Source organism: Chiroxiphia lanceolata, chromosome 6, assembly GCF_009829145.1.
Source record: "Chiroxiphia lanceolata isolate bChiLan1 chromosome 6, bChiLan1.pri, whole genome shotgun sequence".
NCBI classification, from domain to species: domain Eukaryota; kingdom Metazoa; phylum Chordata; class Aves; order Passeriformes; family Pipridae; genus Chiroxiphia; species Chiroxiphia lanceolata.
In genome coordinates, this window is record NC_045642.1 from 38,704,852 (window position 1) to 38,725,670 (window position 20,819).

The 20,819-nt window shown below is 37.7% G+C and overlaps 1 protein-coding gene across 1 annotated transcript in view; it reads left to right on the forward strand.

Moving 5' to 3' along the window:
- The window catches only part of NPAS3 (neuronal PAS domain protein 3), a 616,659-nt gene that overhangs the window by 577,183 nt on the left and 18,657 nt on the right, over window positions 1–20,819 (forward strand). The window contains 2 exon segments of the mRNA XM_032692228.1: window positions 6,265–6,458; window positions 12,953–13,059. Coding sequence (XP_032548119.1) covers window positions 6,265–6,458; window positions 12,953–13,059 — 301 coding nt within the window.

The window sequence follows — 20,819 nt, forward strand, 5'->3', positions numbered from 1 at the left end:
AGAGCAGCTGTTCCCTGTGGTGTACTTGAATGAAAGTGACTGTGGCTATTGTGCTTGCTACTGATCTCAACATTCCTCATGTGCAATCAATAATACTCTACTCAGGTCACATTAGGGATAGAGCAAGTACTACGAACTGAGCCTGCCACGCTGGGGTGTTTCTTGTGTGATGCTTGTCTTTAAGTGCCAATGAGTTTGAGGTCTCATAAGGATACTTTTTTAAACCCCTTAGGATTAGCCTAAATTCTGCCTCTGACTATTTTAAGCAGTAGAATAGCTTTTGAATCTTATTATTTGGAGAGAGTGATAACAGAGGAAAGATGGGAAAAGCCTAGAGTGTCTTCAAAAACTAGTATTGACTTTTTAACAATAAAATACATCCTGAGACAAAATATGCTGTTTAAATGTAAATACCATTTCCATTTTCAGACTGTCTTTTGCAGGTGTATTTGAAGGGATTTGAAATGTACTTGTAGATGGAAAAGAGGCTATTGACCTTGAAACTATGTATGTGTTAGGAATAATGTTCACCCTCCTTGAAATCAGGCTCGTATTCTTTGAATGAATGCTCAAGACCACAGCTCTGAGCAGTGGTTCAGGTGGCATTCAGTGCATAACTCAATCAAGACTGACTGCAAAGCTGTTTCTCAGGAATCATAGATTATTGCCTCGTCTTTTTTTCGTCTGCCATGGTTCTGAATGACTCACCCACAGCTGCACTTTGTTCCGGTGCGGACTTGATATAATAGGACAAGGTTTATGTGTAGAAGCAATGACTTTTATTGGATGGACTACTTTGTTCAGAAAAATAAAACCCAAACATACAGGCTTTTCCACATACGAGCACTTTTTCAAGGCTAAAACTGAAGTAACAAACTTCTGACTCAAGTAAGCGTTGAGAATAATTACTGTAAGTAGACATGTATTCTGTTATACTGTCCAAGAGAAAAGATAGATGATACTTATGAAGTTGGAGATGGCTGATGTTAACAAGGGAAAAGATGATAAAATTGTTATTTTATAGATTAAGAGGATTGATACAACATTGATACAACAGGAGCATGCATCTACAAACTTTAATTTACATGATGGATACAAACCCATCATGTAAAGTGCACATGCAAGCCTAATGTGTCCTTTGTGTGTTAAGCTAACTGTACACAGGTTGGAGAATTGATCTGTGTGTGTATAGAAAGTTGGTTGCATTTGGGACTCCTCAGATTTGCTGCACATGTGAGATAGTCCAACATATTGCAGATGTAGCTGCTCATTCCTTTTCAACACCAAAATGTCATGCTCCGTAGGACCTCCTGTTAGGAATACTGCAATGTTAATAGAAATGCAGTAGGTTTGAGAATGGGATACACAAGTATTTCTGGAACTACAAACACAAGGCCTTACTGGACCTCTCAGATCCCAACTACTGCTGAATATAGGCCAGTGACATCTTTTGCAAAGGTTTCCTGAAGACTGTGAGAGCGAGCAGGCTTTGATCTCAATGAGGATGGGCTGTGGAACCCCAGAAATAAATGGTTTCTGGCCATGAGAAAATATAAACAAGTAGAAATGTTATAGTGACTACAGTGGGGCACAGGGAAGAAAGAAGATAACTGTGATAGATAAAGAAATCTATACTGAAGTTTAGGTTGATAGACATGGATATATTTTGATGTCAGAAAAGGAACAACTTTCAGATATCACTATGTGAATTCCAGATGTGACAGTGGACACTTCTTTCTTTCCAAAGTCCAGAGGAAAGCCTGCTTCCAATGTTCAATCTTACCTAAGAAATCACCTGAAACCATATAAGAACTCTTTACCTTGTGGGGTATTAAAACATTTGTCTCACTGATGCCAGACAGGTTTTAAGATGTATGTCCATGTATCAGTGAGTGAAGGATCACACAACTCTTCAAAAGAAAAATATAAGAACAGGGCTATACTTTGTAAGATATTTCTTAAATCAATTTAACAGTTTAAATTAGTTGTGTTTTAAAGATTTACATGTTGATTTTGGAAGTATAAAATAATACCTTTGAGAGACTAAAACAAATATATATGTCCTTCAGAATCACAGTTATTTCTGTAAATGGGGATAAATGTGTGTGTGAGTTGTTTGTAAACTCACTAAGTAAATATCTAGGCACACAAACTAAATTAGGATGTTTTCATATATGACTTTAAAAAAATTGATTATAAGCTATAATTTTAAGACTTCAAATTTAATATATTATTAAGAGAAATGAGCTGGAGGGACAACTTCTGCCAGTGCTGTGGTTTCACACACACAATAAATTGGCATAGTGATTTACACAGAGAACAAAAGAAATAGATTAGAAATTTATTTTGAATTGAAGTTTAAGTTTTGAAGAACACAGAGACATCTAAAAGGTGAAATTCACAGATTTTTCATGCTTGCAGGTTTTTATAGCCTCTGGTAATGCATGTCCTTATTCTGGCATCACATGTATGTGAAAAAATGGATGTAATATTTAAAGATGTCTTTTGACAAAGAAAATATTTCCATTTCCAGAGGTGAGATTTAGCTTTAAAGGCTGATGAGCAGGTTCCAGATGTGGTTTTCAATCACTGGACTTTCCTATTAAGCCCTGACAGAGGGAAGGTTTTATCAAGGTCTTTGTGATATGCTTGTTTACAATGAGTAGACATTGGTAGAACACATCTAAGAGCATATCGCTAACAGATGACTAAAGAGAGCATATGGCAGGGAAAAGAAATATATATTTGTCCAACCGGTGTGGCTTGTTAACACTCCCACACTCATAAACTGTGTTTACATGTACTTACAATATTTTGCAAATCCTTTTTCTAATCAGCTAAAAATAAAAGCCAAATAATTTTTTGCACTGTTGGAGTTTCAGGCAAAGTTGATTTAGACTTTGCTTTTTAACAAGTCAATTAAACAGTGCAGAAGATTTTTACAGTCGTTGTTTTGCTTCAGCATGACATCTTTACAGCAGTATATGTGTTATTTTCATTTCACAGTGTTAAAAGTTTTATTTTTGTAGAATGCTTTTTTGTTCTCCCACCTGTCTATCCAAGAGTAATTATTATACAACCAGGTTACACTACAAGCAATAACACAGATCAGAATGACCTGTGCTAAATCCTGGTCTAGATCAGGTTACAAAGTTTATTTTGACATTAAGATTTCCCTCTGTTTCTATAGGATGAATCATAGAATCATAGTTACAACACCTACTAATAAACTGTTTGTAAGCAAAAAAGTGTCTGAACTGTTAACCCAGTTCCAGTAGAGTGAAAAAGGAGTCTTGCTACTGATTAATTTAGGAGGTAGATGTAGAAATGCTGGGGAAATCTGTACAGCTCTTGACATATGAAAGTTCTGATAATTCTGTGATCTGATGATTAACCCACCTTTTTATAATGGAGAGAATACAGTATCACTGTCTTCTCTTACTGTGACATCTAAATGTGCCAGTCTATTCATACGGCATTATTAGAAAGAAGACAGTTACAGTTTAAAGATGGATTTGGACTGTTGCATACTTTTCAGAAGGAAGCATTTATAAAGAAAACTGCACAGAAGAACTGCATTTACTTTTGATTTTCAGTATATTCCTAGCAAATTTTTATTAAATATTTACATCTGGAGCCAAGTATTGTCCTTCATAAAACAGTTTATTCTTGCAATTTAGCTTCATTAAAGTCATAATACTGTTTTAGGATATGAGAGACTAGTGCTGTGGGATTGAATTATAAAGAGATTAATTTTAGCTACAGGAGATAATTGACCCTATAATTCCTATCACCCTTAATCCCAGTTCAAATGAACCAGTGTTAAAAGTGGCAATACTCACAATATAGAACAAGGTCATGACAGTTAGAATTGTTTTTTACTACCAATTAGATTTCCCACTTGGTGCATTTGACTAATGTTGTCATAGAAAGGGATTTCAGGCATGGAAATACAGTTTCTATATGGACACACAGGCAGTGGAACTAATGAGCAGTTTCCGAGTGTACAGAATCAAAATGTTGGGGTTTCTTTGAGTGCTGACCCCTAAAATTTGAATTCACATGGGGATTTAGAACATGTTTGGATCCATGGTAAAGCTAGAAACAAGCTAACTAATTTGAATCTGGAAACAAATTCTCTTGAAATTCAACAATATATGGTGGTTCTAACATTTGGAATTGTCTCTTGGGGCAATACTACATCTGAGGTGTATTCCAGATGAAGGATCAGAAAAAAAAGTGAGGTACTGTCTGAATAGAGAGTTGTTCAAAAACAGATCATGTTGATATTTAGCTGCAAATGACATGAAGGTTTAAAAAAGTACAAAGAAGAGATAAATATGATGTATCTTAGAAATTCCCTCAAGTGATAGTGCCAACTTCAAACATATTAGCATAAGGAGTCTTATGAAAAAACAACAGAACAATACTTTTGCATAACATGTTCCCTATAAGATAATTTTTCACATTTTTACTAGTTATCCATCAGCATTTTTACAAGCATTTACAGATTTGAGTTTTGCAGTAAGTTGAAATTGCATGATAAAAAGAGACAGATAATGATAAAAAACAGATGTATATGGAAACCTAGCTAGAAGGAGCAAAATATACTATTGCTGCCCCTCCTGTGAAGTTAATCCTGTTTCTTTTATCTATTTCTTCATTAGTTAATGAAATCTTAAGAAAAATTAAAGTAAGTTTGAAATGGTGTTTTTGCATCCTTGCCTTTAGGAACTTTTTCAAATATTCGTAGGATAGTTTGCCCTTGGAAGGTGCATTAAGTGTGAATTTAGGCATAATTACTTCAAACATAGGCGGTCAGAAACCTGCAACTGAAATGGACAAACAGAGCAGCTAATCACTTTCCTCATTCAGATTCACTACACTGGCTAAGATCAAAATGTAAAATAATGGTGAAAGGAGATATTTTGATGGTACAGGTTAAAAAAAAAGGAACAAACTTTAAGGCTTAGATCACAGATCTGCCAGTATGAATTAGATTTGAATTTGGATGCATTTTGTGATTTGCAGTCTTGTAAATGAAAAATTTTCTTCTCTCTCACTTTGTAATAACAATCAATCTCAGATCAGAAGCAAAGAGTTTGTCTGCTGTCTTTGTGAGATGAGTATCAGTGCACTTATAGCTACATCCCATTTCTGTCATCTTCTCCAGTGCCCCTGATATCAACCAACATCTCTGTTGACCTCTGGGTAGTGAGTCTGGGATGACAGTGAAAGTGGCCTTCATCTCCTGGAAGCCTTCTTGGAAAACAACTGGTTGAAAATCTGGGAGACACCTGCAACTGTCACTTCTTATAGCTTTCTTATCCATGAGTACAGGAACTGCAGTTTCCACTTTCATTTCAATATGTTGTAATTATATTCTTTTATTGGACAAAACAACCCCTCTATTTATCCACAGAACTCATGAAGGAGTGAAACTGGAAGTGGTGGATTATTCTTCTCCCAGAGTTTCAATTTACTCCATTCCAGGCAGCGTTCTTGGAATAAGGATGAAATTCTTAGCGGTACAATCAGATCTCCCAGGCATCTTCAGGCCTCTTGTGAATATGCCTCTCCCAGGCATCTTGTGAATATGGAAAGAAACTACCACCCCTGGAGCTCTCCATACATACATACATACATACTAGTCAAAGTCATTACACGTCTGCCAGCTCTTTAAAACCTTTGCTGTGGATGCAAGAAGACCATCCTGCAGCTGAGCTTATAGATCACTTAAAGGCTGTTGCTTCTCAAATTACCAACCACAAAGAAGAAATTTAAGGCAGTGAACAATGTCTCCATAGTGTAGGTGACTAGCAATTCAATTAAATCCATTCTGAAAAAAATTCAAAACTGCTGATATTTCTGTCTCATATTCAATTCCCAAATGTTATAAAATTATTATTTTATTAATTTCCAACTTCCTAGTTTCAGTTTTATCACACTCCCTCTCTTGTTGAATTTCTACTTTGTTGTTATCTTCTTTCTTTCTGTAAGAATCACACAGCAAAAATCAATACCACAGAAATTCCTAGGTTTTTATTTGATGAATGTGAAGTATTTGCGTGTTATGTTCTTCTTTTTGCTATTAGGAGAGACAGGGCATGTTGACAGCAAATATTAATAAGCTTAACACTAATACCGTTACTATTTAGTACAATTTTAGGCTGTGTCAAGCGATCTTTAGGGAATAGTAAAGAAACTGATGTCAAAATTGCATTCAGAATTCACTGGGTATTTTCTATTATTTTTATTTTGCAGGTGATTCATATAACAGGCCGGTTACGTCTGAGAGTATCACTATCACACGGTCGGACAGTACCCAGCCAAATCATGGGACTTGTTGTCGTTGCTCATGCTTTGCCACCTCCTACAATTAATGAAGTCAGGATTGACTGCCACATGTTTGTCACTCGTGTGAATATGGACCTCAATATCATTTACTGTGAAAATAGGTACAGCTTTTAGCTCCTTTTTTCTTTATTTTTGCTGTCTGTATTCTTTGTTCCATGGGCTTGGCAAGAAGTTTTGGAATTTGTGACTCCTGCAATGTCATCCTGGTATTGTATGAGAGCACTGAATTCACTCTCATCATCACCACCTTCATTTTCATTACATTCTAAGAGGATAAAATAAATTAAAAACTATAATTTGCAGGATATCTTGCTGGAATAAGGGAAGATAGACCAGGAAGGATTCCTCTAAGCTTTTCCTGGTTTTTACAATCTTTCACTGTCCCTCTCAGAGTCAAGACTTGGGACTAGACAGACGTTAGTCTGACCTGTATGCCTGTCCTTATGCTCTCCCATCCTCCCCTCCACAAGTTTTTCTGTCTGAAGTTTTAAAGTTTTCCATTTTTGAACTAATTTGCAGATTACAGCACATCATGCTCAGTGTTTAATGGAACAGAAGCACAGATGGCCTAGATAGTAGGCTAGAGAGGTGGGATCTGTTGCAGTTAGAGGTGGGAAAACTGTAGAATAAAATTGGTTAAGGGCATACTGGGAAAGACAGCAGTGAAATGGAAACAGGTGATGAAGAGTTGGTTGAGGGGGGGGCCACGTTCGATGTGAAAGCGACAAGTGATCTCAGAAGGTGAAAGATAGTATTTAAATTCAGCTGTCTGCTCACTGGGGACTGGATGCTTGTAGTATCAGGAGCTCCCCGTGGTGGTCTGTCAGGGCAGAACCTGGCAGCCGGGGCCCATTCCACCATCCCAAAAGCTGAGGGGGGGCACAGGGACAGCCCCAGCCCCAGGCATTGGACACCTCCCTGGGGACAGGCAGTGGCATGGGCTGGGATCCGGTCAATAGAACACACGAACAGGCAGGGCTATGAGCAGCTGGAGGCTGGCAGGGGCTGACAGCCCTCAGGGCTGACACGGGGGTCTGGGCTGGATGCTTGGGGGGGGAAGCCCCAGAGGGCTGACATGAAGTTCTGGGTGTGTGAAGGGCAGGGGAGAGAGGCTGGTCAAGACCATTAAGGCCTCATGGCTATAAAAAATAAAAATAAAATCCAGGGAATGGGTATTTAGAGCAGAAGTGAAGATATTTGAGAAGGAAGAGATAAATAATAAAGTTTGGGTCCATTGATGGAAATCTGAGGTAGCGCAGAAAAGCTGGAAAGGAAGTAGGAAGGTCATGTAGCCAAAAGAAATTTTGGCAAGGGGACTTATCAGTGGAACAAACAAGATTATTACAGCAACCATGGCATATTATAAATTGAGTGGAAGCTTTCTGATATGAGCAATCATAATTGCTCAATCATAATGAAATACCTATGATCAGGATAGCACATCAATATAAACTTTTATAAAAAAGGATAAACCCAAATGTTTTGTTGAATCAGGGTCTTAATTTAAAATAATCTTGGATTTCAGTTATCAGGTTGTCACATTGCTGAACTGATACAATATTACTTGACTGTTAGAGAGAACACTTCATCTAAACTTCCAAAGCATTATCTAAAAGTGAATATATTATTCTCATTTTTAAGCTTGGAAAAACTGCTCCATGGAAGGTGGATTGCACAAGGTTACAGAGAAAGTGGATAACAGTATTAAAGTTTGGGGTTTTTGCCTGTGAGTCTATCCAGTGAGAATGCAGCTTCTGTATAATCTGTCAGCTGGCTCTAGGGATTAGGAGTAGGATCTAGAGGAAAACTTTTGCCTTAGTCTTTGATTTCACTGTAACCTACCTAGGTAGTAATGGAAAGCTACTACCACTGCAGAGTTTTTTGAAGGCCTCTGTGAAATGAGTTGCTGGTATCTATCTAGTTCCTCACGAACATGTTTCCTTTTAACAAAATCACCTGCACTTACTGTTACCTTCATTGGCAACCTTCATAAAAAAGCCAGGAATCAAATGGATGTGAAAAATGAACTATCCTATCAGGTCAAGTATGATATGAATTTTTAGGCCAAGTTAGAAAGATTTATGCTTTTTCTGCTGTCCATTTGGCATTTTTATCAGGCCTAAATTGTTGGGGTTTTTTTAATTAAACATTTTTCTCAAACCTTCCCTTTACATTCTTGTAGCAATAAACTTTCCAGTGCCTGAGAAAGGCATCACTGAAAACTATAAAATGCCTCAGATTAGGTACACTGATTGGTAATCACATAGGAAAGGCTGATATCATGGGGTAAACTGTGGTAAACCAGCAATAAAGTGTTGAGCTTATTAATGTTTTTCATTTGTTAAAGGCAACATTATAAAACAACTTTTCCTTGTTTGCGATAGATTTTATCGCATATGCTAATGTAGAATGCATATGATGGTACTTGAATTTATGTTGCAATAGTTTCGCTTTAGGTCCCTGATGTCACTGTTGAAAATAGTTCATAAAAGTATTTTCAAATAGTAGAAACACTTCCGCCAGTGCTGGGAGGTGAATGTGATCTCATAGAAGCAGTGGGAATTCCAGTGATGAAAAATGGAATAAGACTGACAGGACTTGGATTTCATAGCAGGTGCAAAGCAGAATATGACTCTAAAAACTGGGGGAATGGAAAAAAAACAGAAGATGGGAAGGAATTAACTGAACAGCTGATTGAAGCTGTCAGATTAATTATCTGGGCATTTGCCAAGGCCATTCTCTGAGTCAGGGAAGCTGGGATCTCTCTTCTGGGACTATAGAAAAGGAGATAAGTATCCCGTCATGAATATATGGGCTCGACTCCTGGCCCTTGCAGGCAACCAGGAGATTCTTTGTGGTGCCACAGTAAAGCAAGCACAACATTGATGAAAACAGAGAAAAATGGATTCATGCTGGGCAAGCTGTAAGCACTATTTATGGAGCAATGGGGAGTTACTGGCAGCTGCAGGGAGTATGGAGCAGAAGCCATGCCACTTAACTGAAATGAATGCTCACAGTGGACCATTGGATCAGCAGGGGTGAGATCAATAGTACTCCTAGTTTTCCAAGTGGTTGACTGCTTGCAACAGCAGTGAGCAGGAGCGACATTAGTCAGGTCTTTGGGTGCATCTTGTTACTTTTCTCTGAATGAAGAGATCTACTTTAGAATCCTGGACACAGTGCACAAACTGGTCAAGTTAGCTTCCCTTTGAGACAAGATCTATTAGTACACTGGCTATTTCTAACAATTAATATATTGCTTCGAGAGTGTAAAATATAGATGCAAAATTTTGTTGCCTAAAATGCGGCATATTAATCTATGTCTCTTTTAGGATTCATGTCATCTAAGCTTTACCATCTAGTCTAAAATAGTCAATGGAGTGCAAAAAGCACCTGCAGAGGACAAATCATGTCACGTGGTGATAAACAATTAAAAGCAAAATAAAGACATTGCTGTGTTTTCAGAGTCAACTGCTAAGGATTGGAGACCATGTGGAGATAGCTGATAGTCCAGTTTAATGTGGACTGCTATAGCCATATCTGCTACTATATGCCCAAAAGGAAATAATCACATGGAAGAGGTTTGGCTTGTTAGCCATATAGTGGTTGTCAGTAGTTCCTTCAGACTTGCAGAAACAGTCTACAGGTCTACAAATGAGTGCACAGTCTGTTCCTCATTCAGCAAAGCGCTGTACCATATACCTACCTTTAAATTTCAATCATGTTAACAGTCCTGTTAGTCAGTAGAACCACTGATCTGCTCAAACATAAGCCTATGCTTATGTTTTATGGGATGAGATCTGTGTATTCAGTAAAACCAAGTTCTTACTCATCAACCTATTACTTTATTTTGTCACAGGACTTGGGTGGCACAAGATCTATCTCCTAACAAGTACTCCAAGATATACCATATTTATTTTACTTTATCCATGTAAATTATTTCTTTTCCATCTTTAGTACCTTTCATATAAGCATAAGTGTTCTATTTGATGTAATTTCTTTTGCTTCTGGTTTTGATGTCATTGCTTACCATTGAACATCACTTATATGTGGATATTCTCTCTCTTTCTTCTTCCACTTTTTCATTTAAAAAAAATCCTATGTCCTTCATACATCTGTTTGAAACATCTTTTCCTTAAAATTATAGAATCATAGACCAATTTAGGTTGGAAAAGACCTTTAAGATCCTCAAGTCAAACTATAAATCAAGCACTGCCAGGTTCACCACTAAACCATGTCCCTAAGTGCCACATATACACATTTTTTAAATACCTCCAGGGCTGGTGACTCAACCACTTCGCTGGGAAGCCCGTTCATTCCAATGCTTGATAACTCTACTGGTGGAAATACTTTTCCTAGTATCTAATCTAAACCTCCCCTGGCGTAACCTTAAACTTAAGGGGTTGTGAATCTGCTTCCACAGTTGCCTTGCCACGTTTGCTAATTTTTATCTGTGAAGACTTTACACGAACAGGCTACTGCAGAGAAATAAAATCCAGCTGAGTCAAATTTACCAGAGGGGAAGCAGAATGATCATCTTTCATATTAGTCCTGTGAGCTGTAGCACTCACAGCCTGGGAACACCACAGGGCAGTGGCCTACCTGGAGATTGCCTCCTTCTACTAGGCTGGCGGGGTGAGATTTCCTTTCCCTGATCTTATCGTAGAATATGCTGAGTTGGAAGGGACCCATCAGGATCATCGAGTCCACCTCCTGGCCCTATGCAGGACACCCCAAGAATCACACCATGTGCTCGAGAGCACAAACAGTTCTTGAACTCAGACAGGCTTGGTGCAGTGATCATTTCCCTGGAGAGCCTGTTCCAGTATCTTGAAGCAGAGCCACCTCCAACTAGAAAACACTCAGTTCTTGGACCAGAGAAGAGGCAGCAAAGTGTGCCAGTGAGGTGAGTGTAGACTTGAGGGGAGAGACCTGATTTCTAGTTCCTGCACCATGGACTGTTTATACACTTAGGTCAATATAAAAAGATAATATAGAGGGGACAGGAATGTTTAAATCTCAGGCTCCCTTCCTTCTACTGGGATTTCTTATCACTGGGCAGAGACACTAGGTCCTTTTTCTTCCCAGCAAATAATTCACTGTGCAACCGAAGTGGAGGAACTCAGCAGGAGTAATAGGGAATCCCACTGCCACAGTTTCAGATTTGTCTTTATCCTTCTGAATTGTGTCTTCCACGAGAAGGTAGAAGAGGTGCTTTTCAATTGTAGTTTGTGATAAACGTTAGACAGATATCCCGATATGGCTATCCCATATTTGGTTAAGTGCTGTAACTACTAGGCAGTTGTTTGAAGGTGCACATCCTTCAATACGCTCTGTCATGAAAGTGAGAGAAGGCTGTTGTGTTTTGTGCTAAACTTGATTTGACAAATTTACAAGCAAATTTGATTCCACCTGCGTGACCTATGAAGTTTTTCATGTTTGTTGTTTGGGGTTATTTTCAACTGGGTTCAAATCACCAGTGCTGCTGTGGTATTGTCCTTCGCTCTTTACGGTCTATGTATTCACCCTGCTTCAGACACCCAGGCAAACACAGCTCTGCTAATCAGTGCATCAGTTGCTGTGTTTACCCCCTCTGCCTGCTGCAAGCCCCTCAGACCCACACAGTTTGGCTTCTGCTTTAGGCATCCCCCAGGATCACACTCCAGTAGCTATCTTGTTATATCAAGATGTTTAGTGGTCTTTACAGCTCCCTTAAATGAATGACAGTTATGTCTCAAAATTGAAAAGTGGGCTCGACCCCAATAATTGCAGATTATTTCAAACCCTAAAAAAATTCTTCTATGTCTAAAAAAGCAGACATACTTTTAAATGATTGTGTGAGCAAAACATTTTCCTATTTTCTTTAAAATCTCTGTATTACATTTAAGGACATTGACACCTTGACAGTCCATGATACAAGTTTACACACTCACACTGACACAAGCACACAGACACGCACACAAAGGTCTGAAGAATAGATTTTGAAGTTTCTATGTGCAATAAACAACAAAGTCCCAGTTGAAAGGGCCCAGAGTGAAAGCTAAGCTCCCAAATGAATTAGACTAAAAAAGATAACACCCTGAGGCATCTGTGTGTCTCAGCATTTAAATTATATCCCTTGAAAAATCAGTCTGGACTTGGTGCCAAGAAATGGTTGAAGAGCTTTTTCATGAATATACCCAATAGAAGACCAATCTGTTGAAATGAAATGTGTCTCTAATCATTTGGTATAAACATAACATGTTTCTACTTTATTATGTAACCTTGAATCATTCTAATGAGGATTTTGGATTGTTGCTAATGCTTTATAATTTCATGGAATTATATTTTCTTGGTGTTATGCTACTGGGACAATGTGTACTAGAATTTAATTTTCCACTTATTTAAATGGATAAAATAATTTCCAGGTTTCTTTAAAAAAAAAACTTCCTTTTTTTTTTCCTTTTAAGGTTGTGTCTCATTGTAGAGATATTCCATTCAAATGACTATAGTAGTGAAAAAACTTTTTAGCAGATTTCACTTTCTGAGTCATTTGACAGTTCTTTTGTTCTTTTCCTTCTTGAATTATAGACTATATATTCTTTTCCCTTTTTAGGATTAGCGATTACATGGATCTGACCCCTGTAGATATTGTAGGAAAGAGATGTTACCATTTCATTCATGCTGAAGATGTGGAAGGCATCAGACATAGTCACTTAGACTGTAAGTACTTCCATTTTTGTCAAAATAATCTGGTACAACACTTGATTGTTCCTGAACTATTATTTATATCCACAACTTGTGTCTTCATCTTGCACCTGCTTTTTTGTCCTAGGTTTTCACAGAAGATGGCTCAAATATAACTTTTTGTATTATTTACTTTCAAGTCTTTCTATAGACATATATGATCATTCATGTATGTGGAAAAAAAGCATGATATTTGTATTACCAGAGTTTCTAGCAGCTGTTAATTTACACATGCTGTACATGATTTTAATCCTTCAGAGAGATATTGCTTAGGTGAGAAACTCTCTCCCTGGCACAGAAAATGAACTCCTCCTCTGAAGTTTTTTTTCTGAATCATAACATGGGGGACAAAAACTGCAGCAAAATTGGGGTTTCACCATGTTTTTCAATACAAAATGAGCTACAGCACTAGTAGTGCTTTAACCACCCTATGTGTTAACATCTAAATGGCCCTCATCCTCATAGCATCTAAGTCCCTGATATTTGCACACAGGTAGTATCTGATTAGGATAAGAATAACAGAAGTACAAAAATGTTACGAGAGACAAACTTAACCAGAGAACATACGCGATGTCTCTGTATGGGGGAAGAGAGGTTCAATTCGATTCCTTGTAATTAAGCTCTTTGTATTCCTCTTATTAAAAGCCATAGGGCCTAATTCTTTTCTTGTTGAGATCTGTTGACTTCAGTGATAGGGCTCCTGATTTACCCTGGTGCGAAAAAAGACTTATGCCCATAATCTCTAATTTATCTGCGCCTGCAGTGAAGCCAGATAATTCTTTGGAAGTTTCAGTGACTGACTGTGTTTATGATTGACTTTGGTGTTTTTCTTAATGTAGAAGACTATCTGCAAACTGCTTCTTAAAATCAGAGCCACAGATTTGAACAACTCTGCTCCCCCTGCACCATGTCCCACTAGCATTCCCTAATAAAAGTGCAGCAGCCCAAGTGCAGACACTTTTAATTAGATTTTACAAAACCCTATGACTCCAATAGAAGGCAGTATAAAGTGTTCAGTCCCAAATTGCCTTGCTTGATCTGCAAAGGAAGATAGGAGGGTAACTGCAACCAGAAAGCAGGAGAACAAGGACAGCTTCTGTGATAACATATGGCAGCTAACAGCAGTATCGAGCTCTGTAAAGCTTTCAAATAGTCCCTGAATTTTCTAGAAGGTAAAGTTCAGTCAGCATAAGAAGGTCAGATTAGATATATTTCTGCAGGAAAAAAAATAAAATCAACTATCCAAAAGGATAAACAAAGTAATTTGGCATCATTTACATTTGGAGCATTTAATATCCAGGATAATAAGTCAGTTGCTGAGAAATGAAGGAACAAATTCAAAAACTTACTTGGTGCTCTTGAAGCTGGAAGTCAAAAATGACAAGTTGCACTTCCACTGCACTATCTGACCAAGGAAATAAAAGATATTTACGACTCAGACTTAACATATCACCTGGCATAGATGAGCATCCCATTTGAAAAAGACCTTAATCTTCTGAATGACCACTTCTCTCTGAAATAGAATATGCTTTATGAAACATTCATCTTCAGAAAAATTGGAGATCTATGCAGACAGTATGAGTGCAGTGTGGTCCAGTGTATAAGCACTGGACTAAGAATCAAGAGGCCCTGGAGACAGGAATGACTTCTAGAAAATCACTTCACCTTACTGTGTTCATGCTCTCTGTATCCAGTTTAGCTGATTGAATTGCAAACTTTGTAAACACAAGGACTTTCTCCCACTGAACATCCAGTACAGTGGAGTTCCAAACTTGGCTGTATGGCTATAGCATAATTATTCTTGATTGGATAATCTTTTTTTTTCAATAGACAAGGCTAGTTACATCCTTTATGTGTAGTTGTTCTCTTGGTTTATAGGAACAAGATGTTCATACAATCATATAGGTTGGAAGAACTCTCGGATAATATCTAGTCTCACCTAATGCTCAAAAATGGATCAGCACTGATTCAAAGCAAATTTTTATCACTTTCTCATTGATGTTGAAAAACCCTAAGGTCAGACTTTCCACAACTTCTCTGAGATTTCTGTTGCAATATCTTAATAGGGGTTTAGTTATCTTCACAGTGGTTTTTTTCTCATTCTATCCAGCCTGAACTTCCCTGTTTTGATTGTGCAGCTCATGGCTCCATCTTTGCAGTAGCCTTCTTGCAGGTATGCTGCTGGGTTCTATTGAAGTCACCTCTTCTTCAGGCTGAACAAGCCTGGTTCCACAGCTGTTCCTCACAGGGCAAGTACACCAGCCCCTGGGTATCTTGGCAGACCTCTACTGAACTTTCTGAAGCTTATCCCTATATTTCCTATGGTAGGAGCCTAAAATTAGATTCCAGATGCAATCTAAAGAGTAAAGGGGGATAATGACTTTCTGTGCTCTTCTGGCTATACACTTTTTAGTTCAGCCCTGCTCATTCATGCTTTTAGCATACTGTCCACCAGGACGCCCTTGTCCCTTTCCACAAAGCAACAACCCAGCCAGTCAGTTCCGAGCCTGTAACATTGCAAGGAGTCAGTCCATCCCAGATACAGGACTTTGCATTTGTCTTTTTATGTTGAAACTCATGCTCAGTATGAAAGATCTTCAAGTTTAAATTAGTCTTGGGAATAACTGAGGAAGTACACCTGCCCATTATAATCCTGCAGAAGTTGAAGTTGTTCATATCTCTGCCAGAGAGGTGTTCAATTTTCTAGCATTTAAAAGACAATGTCTAAAAACTAAGAGAAAGAAATCCTAAAAACCCCAAAACACTTCTATCAACTTGTCGATTCTAAAAATCAAGTCAAACCAAACTAGAAAGAGAAAATTCTCCTGGTCTAGTAAAATTAAAATTAGAGCTAAAATTCACGAACTGGCTGTACAAGGTAAAACTCAGCAGAACCACAGTTCCTTGAAACACACAGCATGGGATATTTGCAGTACAATACAGGAAGTAATTGCTTGAGATCACAATGGAAAAAAAACAAACGAACCAAAAAAAAAGCAGTATTATTCAATATTTTAAAGAGGAGCTGGAACTAAAGTAATGGTTAGGAAGAATGGTGGAAAACAGAAGCAGGACTTGGGAGAGCAGCAGATTGTAAAGGGTGTGTTTTATGGAGGACTGCAGAATGCAACTAAACATCTTGGTTCATTTTTACCAGAGATAAAATAATTAAAACAACAAGAAATCCAATTGCAATGGTAGATTAAAGGTAAAAATAAGCACAAATAAACTGCTACTCTGCCTATCACTGACAACATATCACAAAAAAATAAGGAAAAAGTAAGACCACTACATCCTGCTGTCTCATCCAGGATATTCAAAGACATCAAGAGGAAAACAAGCAAAGAAGAAAATGTTGCACAAAATTGCAGAGAAAAAAATCAAGAAGGCTGTTGATGGCTTCGGATCATAGCAGCCCATTAGAAACTTTGAAAAACAGGCCTTGTTAAATCTATCTCAGATAAAGAAGACAAAAGCAGTTTCAGGAATGCGACCATAACAAGTGAAGAAGGTCTGCAGACTAGCAGTCTTTTGTAAGGGAACTACTGCCCTATGAAAGGGCAGATACGGGTCAGTGGAAAAGCTTTCATTAGCTTCAATGTACATGGGGATTATGCCCTAAAAAGGCAATTTTTTATGGACTAAAATTCTGACCTGGGTGAAAAATTCATTATGTTCAGTGGGGTCAAGATTTATGTTAGTTATATGCTCTTGTGAATTAATAAAACAACATTCAACTCTAACTGTACATAGGCCTGCATTTATAGCAACATATAATATGTGGCATGATACCACAAGCTATTGAAACATCTGTTTTTTCCAAATAGAGGTAAAAAGTTTATGGCTGTTTTTTCTATCTTGTTTCATTTAAACTTTGAATGATCATGCTTTTTCACAAATCTCTCCGTCAATTTTTTGGTGTTACAATTCTACCTTGTCAATCTTTTCTCATTTTATAATGCGTCATGGTTTCAGAAGTTTAGGAAACTTCTGTTTGTTCATCTTCACTGTCGAATAAATTGCTGGGTAGAATCATGACAGATATCACTTACCATAAATCAGTCTCTCTCACAGAGATTATAGTTAAAATGTTCTCTCTTCTAACAGCCAGTACACCAACTAGCACCATGGACCACCCATTGGCTCAATTAACACACAGAAACTGGCTAAGATGCAACAACTTGTGTTTGAATCCAAACCCTCAAAAATTACAGGTCTGGCTCTACCCTGGCTCAGATACAGTCTCTAACCCTTGCTCTGTGTAACAGGTCTTTATTAGGATATATGGTGTGAAAGAGTTAAAATTGAATATTTTATGTTTCATGCATTAATGTTATGCATCTAGAACTAACATCCTAGAAGGACTCCTCGTGCCCCCTGTTCTACTTTATCACTTGTAACAATGGGGAAAGTTGTAGGATCCTCTCTATTTACTTACCTCTGCATAGAAGCATTGCAGGACTAAATTGTGTGTCAAGCATAGGGCAGTTCATACACTTTCACCAAGCCATGTGTCCCTGCATGAGTAGAACTGCCCTTGCTCCAATGACTTCAATATCCCTGACAAATATCAATGACAAATATCTCTGATCTTAAAGCTAGCAGGCTACATTTGATGTCAAATAAATATCAGAAATCAAGCAGACTAATAAAATTATTGTTGTATCAGGTCTTAGCACTGTCTGTAGAACTCAGCAAGGTCAATTGATGCTGCTCTCTGGAGTACAAGAGTGTGTATATGTGCTTCCCTTTTGTTGACACTGTTAGCATTCAGGGGTCTGTAACAGGCCTTTTTAAGGAGTACATTTCATGTTAAAAATGAGTGGCTGTCATATGCCATTGGAGTATACATCTTCCATTTAATTGGAAAAATGTAATGGTCTTCATTGAACACCAAGTACTTGATGTTACTGTTCAATTAAGGTCAATAAGAAAGCAGCAAGGAAGGATAAAAGTCAAGACCTCTGAAGACAACCATATACATATTTTTAGGCAAATATAGGATAATATGGCACCATTTCAAAATTAATATATTGCTTGTAAGAATACTGTCACCAGTATATACCAATTGGTATTGGTATAAAATATGTGCTTTTTTTTTGGAATACTAATTGAGGTCTAAATTCAGAAACCTTGCACTGACAAGAAAGATATTGTTGTCCTCAGCTATTGCTTAGAAAATATCATCCTCTTTCTTCGGGATTTGATTTACAGCTATAAGAAATACAATTCCTCAGGAACAGTGAGCCAGGGCAGTTCATTTCCCATAAAGCAAAGGTCTCTGATGAGTATGTTTGGTAGCAATCCCTCTGATCTACTTTATCTGGTTTCCAGTGGTTAGAATAATCCAATCTTTCCGAAAATCAACTATTCCACATTCACCTTTTTAATGGTTCCCCTATTTTTCAAGGAATATCCCCTCAGTCTGCTTTTAAATCAGTTATATATTCATGATTTCTTGTTATGTATGTTCAGTAGAAAAATTATATTGCTGTACAAAATATTGCTTAGTGGTTAGCCTACCAGCTGTAGTTGAACTAACCCTTTTAACTTATGCACATGAGTTATAATTTTTATTCTCTTAATAACCTCAAACACATGAAAACAAATAGAATGAGTTGATAAATTCTAACAGTAAAATACTTCACATATTTGCTATCATGCTGTGGAATAACTCTGCAATGTCAAGTAGCTCACAATTAGTAAACTGTAGGGGGAAAAAAGAAGTGTTTTGATCCTGAGGAATTTTTATCCTAATCAGATCGAAATTTCAATGTTCTTGTAGTGCTTAATATCTTCAATAACCAAAAAATCAAACTGATTCCAATGTCAGGTTTTACATTCTGGGACTGAAATAAAATGCTAAAATATACAAATGAATCTCGTGTTTGTACAAGTTTATTATCATCACTAAAAAGCAAGATTGATTCTAAATTAGGGCTGATAGAATGTCAGGGGTTTAGCTGTTTTCTTAAACTAAGTCCTCCCAGCATCCTGATGACAGCCTAGTGTATGTTGTTTTCAAGTATTGCAGAAGTGCTGATCTGACCACCTGCACAGTCTTTCTCTCTGTCTGTAGTATGGGTCAGCAAAAATTTCTGTTGGACACTGGGCATCCAGTAAGTCCTTTTGACTAGAAACAGTGATGATAGAGCAAGATGAGGGAACAGGAGATAACAACTGGAAGAAATGGAAGTATGTAAAGAAAACAGTTTTTATTCATACGAGGAGGAAAAGGATCATGGACTTTGGTTTTAGCACATGCCTAGTGTTTGGTTTTCAGTCCTAATGAATCTTAAGAGATGTGCACCTATCCAAGCATGTGTACATGTCTTGTCTTTTAGCCATGCCCTGAAATCCTGCAGATGTTGTATCTGCTCCCACAAATGCTTTTTTGGGTTATCCAAGATGTTGGTCTGTCTAGCTGGACTAAAAGGACCAAAGCCAAAGGTACTTTAAAGAAGGGGGAAAACACTCTGCAGCATGCAATTATGCACACCTTGCACCCTTGTTTTCTCTGTCATGGCTGGGCTTTGTGAACGAAGATTTGGGAAGGCACTATCCACATTTGCTGCAGGCACGCTGGTGGCTTATGAGGCCAATACGTGACAGACATATCCGATTGCAAAAGGCACAACAGAAAGACTCCTTAGATGGTGTATTCTGCAAGACACGGTTCTTTCTGCGTTGCCTTTTTTCCTCGAGAGTGATCCTGCGTGTGTTCTCAAAGGAGACAGCTGCGTTATAGATGGTGTGTCTCCAGGCCTCCCGATTGGAGGCCAGAGTAGACCAGTTATGGTGATCAATATGGCCAAGGCTGAGATGTTGTTTCAGGGAGTCCTTGTATCTTTTCTTCGGGGCTCCTCTCATGCGGCAGCCAGTGGCAAGTTCACCATAGAGCAGGATCTTAGGGAGGCGGTGGTCCTTCATGTTTTCTCTGTAATACGCTATTAACTCATGGCTGATTCATTCCTTGAAAGATGAGCATTTATACCATTGCTTACATTTCTGTTTGTGGAGGATGGTTGTTACTATTGTAATATTTGGTGTTCTAATTAGCCATATAAATATTTAGGTATCATTTTTAATCCCAATAAATTTCTAATCTTTGTGAAATTTTGTGCCTCCGTTTTTCACATGCAAGGTTTTGTGCTCTTGGACACATGTTTTCTGTATGTAAAGTAGATACAAGTTTACCAGAAGCATCAGATCTTTTGGACAGTAAACAAACCAGAAAACTCTACAAAACCAAATCTTTAAGCTATTTAAATCATTAGCTGCTGAACCTAATTGTAGAATTTTGCCTTCTATAGCTTAGCAATATATACAGTTATTTTGCAAGATGCCTCAGATATAGTTTGCATCAATAACCCTTTAACTTAATTCCTGATGTTATTTCATCTTCAAATTAAATCTAATGCAATACTGATTTAGTACGCTTACGTTTCCAGTTTGTAGGCTTTTGATTGTAAGTCTTCCATAGTTCATAGTCAGTTAAAGTTTGCAACTACACTCTTCTCCTATTTTTTGCTTTAAAGGTGTATGTAATACCAGCTGTATAAGTACAGCTACTGCAGTAAAGGGTTATAGAGTGAAGATTGAGCTCTGGCTTCTGTTCATAACCTCTTGGTTTCTCAGTTACTCCGTTAATAATTTTCTTTATTTTTTAAAGTCTCTTTGTGCTCAAAATTTCTGACCCCAAAGATGAATCTATACTTTGGTATTATTCTTGTGAT